This window comes from Aplidium turbinatum, chromosome 16, assembly GCF_918807975.1.
Source record: "Aplidium turbinatum chromosome 16, kaAplTurb1.1, whole genome shotgun sequence".
Classification (NCBI taxonomy): Eukaryota; Metazoa; Chordata; class Ascidiacea; order Aplousobranchia; family Polyclinidae; genus Aplidium; species Aplidium turbinatum.
This window is the reverse complement of record NC_137487.1, coordinates 20025778-20031193: the sequence shown is the minus strand read 5'-3', so window position 1 is coordinate 20031193 and position 5416 is coordinate 20025778. Positions and strand designations below refer to the sequence as shown.

General features: G+C 36.8%; 1 protein-coding gene across 1 annotated transcript; it reads left to right on the top strand.

Annotated features, from left to right (window-relative positions):
• The first annotated feature begins 785 nt into the window (after positions 1-785).
• Positions 786-5098, top strand: LOC145785301 (E3 ubiquitin-protein ligase TRIM63-like). The gene is made up of 3 exons (XM_082596970.1): positions 786-925; positions 2294-2393; positions 4812-5098. Exons 1-3 carry the CDS (start codon positions 786-788, stop codon positions 4938-4940), a joined length of 369 nt encoding a protein of 122 aa, XP_082453096.1. The 3' UTR covers positions 4941-5098.
• Positions 5099-5416: the final 318 nt, after the last annotated feature.

Below are 5416 nucleotides of genomic sequence, written 5' to 3'. Positions count from 1 at the left end.
ACAACTCAGCAAGTGCTTCAACTTAGCAAGTTCATTTCAGCTATTGTTCAAGTCACAAAATGAGATGATGTTCAACTAGCATCAAGTCAGCAAGTGATGAAACTCAGCAAACAACTATAGTCAGCAAATGTGAAGTCCGCAGTCATCGGTTCAACAAGCGACAACTCAGAATGTTCAATACCTCAAGTGAAATCTGACCAGGTCCAAACTAAGTACTTTCTGAGTGAGCAAGTCCTAACCGACCAAGTTCTAACTGACCAAGTTCTAACTGAGCAACACCTAACTGACCAAGTTCTAACTGAGCAAATTCAAACTGAACAAGCTCAAACTCGACAAGTTCTAACTAAGCAAGTCCAAACTGAGCAAGACAAAACTGAACAAGTTCAAACTGAGCAAGAACTAAGTAAGCGAGTCAAAAGTTCATGAAAAGATCCGTGTGTTGAAGTTGAACATGGTTGAGTCAAACTACTATTGCAAGAAGTAACAGTGACGTCATCAGTTGTATTTTTATTAAGCACAGACAGGGAGCACAGATGCCTCAATGAAGAATTAAATATGATACACCACAAACTAAACAAAGGCACTTTTTATGCTTCTGTTTCCAGTTGTGGAGTAATTCAACAACATTGGCCAACATTCCTAACGTTGTGAACTCTAAGATAAAATGCAACTTTTCTGTAACTAACAAATGGAAAAATAACAGAATCTTTAATGAAAATTAATTTTAATTGTTTTTTATAGATTTAAGTTAATGACAACCAATTGATTTGCAAAAATAACGTAAAATGGCGGAAAACCTCACTGACGAATTCCAATGTCCGATATGCATCGAGACTTTGCAGCGGCCCATTCGTATTTTGGCGTGTGGGCATAATTTCTGCCATGGATGTCTAGCTAGATTCTGTCAGAACAATCGAGAGAAAAGGTAAGTGAAAAAAAAACGTTAGTAACTTTAGCATTTCCGTTCGCATAACAACGTAAACGAGGTTTAATTAGTTTTCCTAAAAAAGCTTTGAAATCATCAATCGGCAGCTTGTAGTAAATTGCAAATATTTCTACTCTGACGTAGCGATTCCCAAACTTTTTCAATATTTATTTATGAGGAATCCTTTGGAATTTTTAGATATACTTCGGACTTCTAAAAGTCAATAAGAAGACAAAAATAAATAAAGGATAAAAATCAAAAGCCTTAAGGAAAGATTTCCGTAGGAAAAAAGCAAAAACAAAAAGTACAAACGCAAATTGAAAACAAAAAATTACTATTAAAAGACCCAAGGAAAGCAAAAACCATCAAATAGGCCTGCTATGAGACGTATAATCGAATGGGTGCACGCAATCTGCTGCAATTAATTTACCAATGTTTGGTTTAGTTTTGAATAGTGCAATCCGCTTGTCGTGTGTTACCTGACACGAACTCTGAAAATAAAATGGAATTCCAATCACTGTGATTGGGCAAACACCCACAAAATTTTCATTTATACATCTTTAAACTTGTATCACGGAAAATAACCGCTGTCCTGCTACGACAATTAGATTTACAGTATGTGTGACTTATCCTCATGCCCTACCTGATAACTTCTCAAGATTCATATTTAGAACGTCGTTAATATTTAGAATAGTTGTGCATGCGAGATACTTAACAAAACAAGTGAAACGCAATACTGCCGAGGTTGGCAAATTATGAAACTAAGTAAGTAACAACTGAGCAAGTCGAAGCTTGGCATGTCACAGGTCAGCAAAATAAGTTTAACAAGCGATGATGAAGCAAATCTGCCCCGACAGCTCCGTGTGACTTCGTGAACGAAGAAGCGTCTAAAGATTAAGCGGCGCTGGTTCGACTCTCGGGATGTGCGCTTGAGCAATGCATTCTAAGGACTGTTCTCCATTCAGCGGCATCTAATGGATGGAATAATTCTCTGGCCGCAATATTTCAACAATCGGAAAATTCACCCTGTCAATCTCAGTAACTGGCCTCAAAAGCGTCTACAAGTAGGCTATGCGAAACTACCAGGAATAACCTATCAAGGCTTTGTCAGTCCGAGGATAAAGATTCAAAACCAACCAACCGAGTCTGAATTGAAAAAGTTATTCTTATTTGCTGACTTGGCAGTAGCTGAAATGTACTTGCTAAGTTGTCTCATGCCGCGCATAGTCTGACGATCTTTGAAACTGTTGCGCGGCCCACAATTGATCCACGGGCCTTAGTTTGGGAACTGCTAATCCAGCATTTCAAAACTCAACTTACCCATTTCAAAGCTCAACTTAATTTATACATTCACTTCTACCATTGCAGATGTCCAACGTGTAGAAGTCCTATTGCGTTTCCTGGCAACGGAGTGGAGGGAATGTCCCGAAACATTACTTTGGAAAATGTCATTGAAACACTGGGAAAGGTAAGTGTCTAAACATTTTAAATTGGAAATGTTCAGAAAAATAGTTTGGTCTAACCTAAATGAAACCAAATTTGTGGCCGAAACGAACCAAAATGTAAAAGGTGCTTAAAAAGAAAGCAAAAACCTCACAATGCAGAAATGCAAAAACAATATTTTTTAAAACTAACAAAATAGCCGGAGGCAGGTCGTTTTCTTATGTTTTTTTTTTTATTGTTAAGGAGTGGCGCACCATCGATAATAAGTTAGCCCTTGATGTGAGAGAAATACCTACTGCCTTTTAAGGATCAGGCCTACTGAATTCAACTGAACCCTTGTAGCTATAGCCTACTGGTAGCCCATTCACAGTTTGGAAGATGCTGCAATAATTAAGCTTAATTGAATCAATCTATCATACAACCTTATATTTGAGACTTTGTTAAATATCAAGATATGAAATTTGCAAACGGCATAAACTTTTTATGTTCAGATGAAATTTATTTCTCAAAATGTTGAGGAAAAAGTTTTCACTCATTCAACAATCCAACAATCACGAGGTAAGCAACACGAACACTGGTTGTGGAATGCTGCGTGATTGAAATGCACTTTTTTACTTTCATTGCCTAACTGGCGCAGGAACAGGTTCCGATGATGAAAATATCCGAACCACGCAAATGGATGTGAATATTGTGTCATCATCATTACGTTCCTTCCTCGTAATGAGGGTTGGATACAATGCGCCATTGTTCTCGACCATGAGCTGTTCGTACTGCATTTTCATGGCTTAATTTTGTCCATTTAGTGTTGTTTGATGTCCAAATCATTCTTGGTCTACCTTTGTTTCTTTTACCATTTATCTTCCCTTCTATTAATGATCTTTGTAACGAGTTTTGCCTTATTGTGTGTCACTGTCCAAAATACTTTAATTTTCTTCTTTTGACTATTTGTAATAGAATTTTGCTTGAATTAAATTTGGATAATACTTCATCGTTAGTGATCTTTTGTTTCCATGAAATTTTTAACATTTGCCTGTATGACCAGAGCTCGAAGGCATCGATCCGTTTTTCCATTTTTTGTGACACTGTCCAAGTTTCAGAGTTGTATAAAAGGGTTGACCAGACATAGCATTTTAATATTCGTTGACGAATTGATAAATATAAACTTTGATTAATTAAAACATCTTTCATTTTGTGTATAATGGCAAAAAGTTGTAGACTGTTCATAACGAACAAAATCGAGTAACGTAATCAGATTTAACATAGCCTTCGTGTTGAATAACCCTATGGTTCAACAAGACAAACTCTCCATCGAAGCTCTATCTTTATGAACACCGGACACAATGAGGTGCACAGTTGGCAAACGAACTAGATTTTAACTCTGGCCCCACTTATCGGAAATTCTGCAATACCCGAGTTTCAGATAAACAAAGTAGACATAAGATTGTAATACAAAATCATCCATGTATGCAGGGCCAGTGCAAGGCTATCTTGTGGTCTTAGGCAAGATTCACTGTCTGCGCCCTCATTGGTACAACATTTCACTATATGAAGTGAACAATAATAAGTTAGTTAAAAAAATTTGCGGTTTCTGTGATTCAGATTGTTGTTGGAACTATTTCACAGCAGTAATTACCAGTTCAAAATTTACACAATGGTGATACAATAATACAGCTTAGGCTACGTCAAAATCTCACTTTTCATGCTTAGGCTACTTTGTTACTTTCAAGTTTCGTTACTATTGTAATCCCGCCATGTATATCGTAGGCACTAACATTAACAAACACTCTTTCAAGTGCCGTTCCACTGCTCACACCACTCGGCTATGCAGCCGGCTAAGTATCAACGTAATCTTGTGGAACAACAAGTAAAATTTTATAATGGCGATGCTATAAAATAAACAGCACAACAACAGTTCATTCACTTCCAGTTTTTTTCAGTACGATATCTGGGCCAGATTAGATGAGCACAAAGTTGATATTCGGGCATGAACTGCAGAAAGACAAATTCAAAGCTCTTCTGAGTTTGATTTTCCACCGGCTTTCTATGCATCACCAGTCAAACTAATAAATTTCTTCCGGAACACCTAACGATCGTTCACGCAACACGGTTGAAAATCAATGTTGTCAAGTAGGCTATACGCTTGCAAATCGTACGCCAATATTCAAGAACAGTGAAATCCTTATACAAAGAAATATAAGTTTAAAAAAGTACAAAAACTACAGAAAAAGTAAAAGTTCTGTGCCCCTAGGCTGCGCCCTAGGCGACTACCTAGTTCGCCAAATAGATGCGCCGGCCCTGCATGTATGCGTTTATTATAATGACAACACATGTAGCATTTATTAATTTAATCAAATAAAACTTTAAATATTGATAAAAAATGTTTATTTTCATCGAATTATACAAAACTCATCTCTGATCGTTTTTGTAATTTCTTGTTTTACAGACTCGGCAGCGACTTATCAGCAACAAAACAACTTCCAAAAAGCGATGGAAACCCTGCAAAAAATTATCGACTATGTCGAAGGATGGGACAAGTTACAACCAAGCATGGACCTGGCGGAATGTTTGTTGAGTTTGGAAAAGATTTCAGAAGCAGAAGTTGTTTGTGTGTCGATTGCATCCATTGTTGATGCAAATAAATCGTCACGCTTGATGAATCAATCACGTGATGTGTATGATGAGAATATTAAGAAATTAATTTTGAAATTTGTGAATGTGAAAGAATGCGATTGCGCAATCTCATTGGCTCATTGTAGATTTCAATTTGTTAAGAATCACTACGACGCTAGAAACAGGTTAGATAAGCTTCGAAATGTTGGTTGGTTGATGACGCAAATTTCAAAAGAAATGTCACAACAAAACAAACAAGAACAAATCAAACAACAATATTCATTCATGGAAGAAATGCTTGACTCAATGCAAAACATAAACAGTGTTGATTTAAAAATTAAAAGCAAACAAATTTGTTGGTTTTTAAAGCACTTTGGTTTCTACTGCAACAAAGCAGCTGATTGGTCAAAATCGATCGCGATGAACCAATCTGGAATC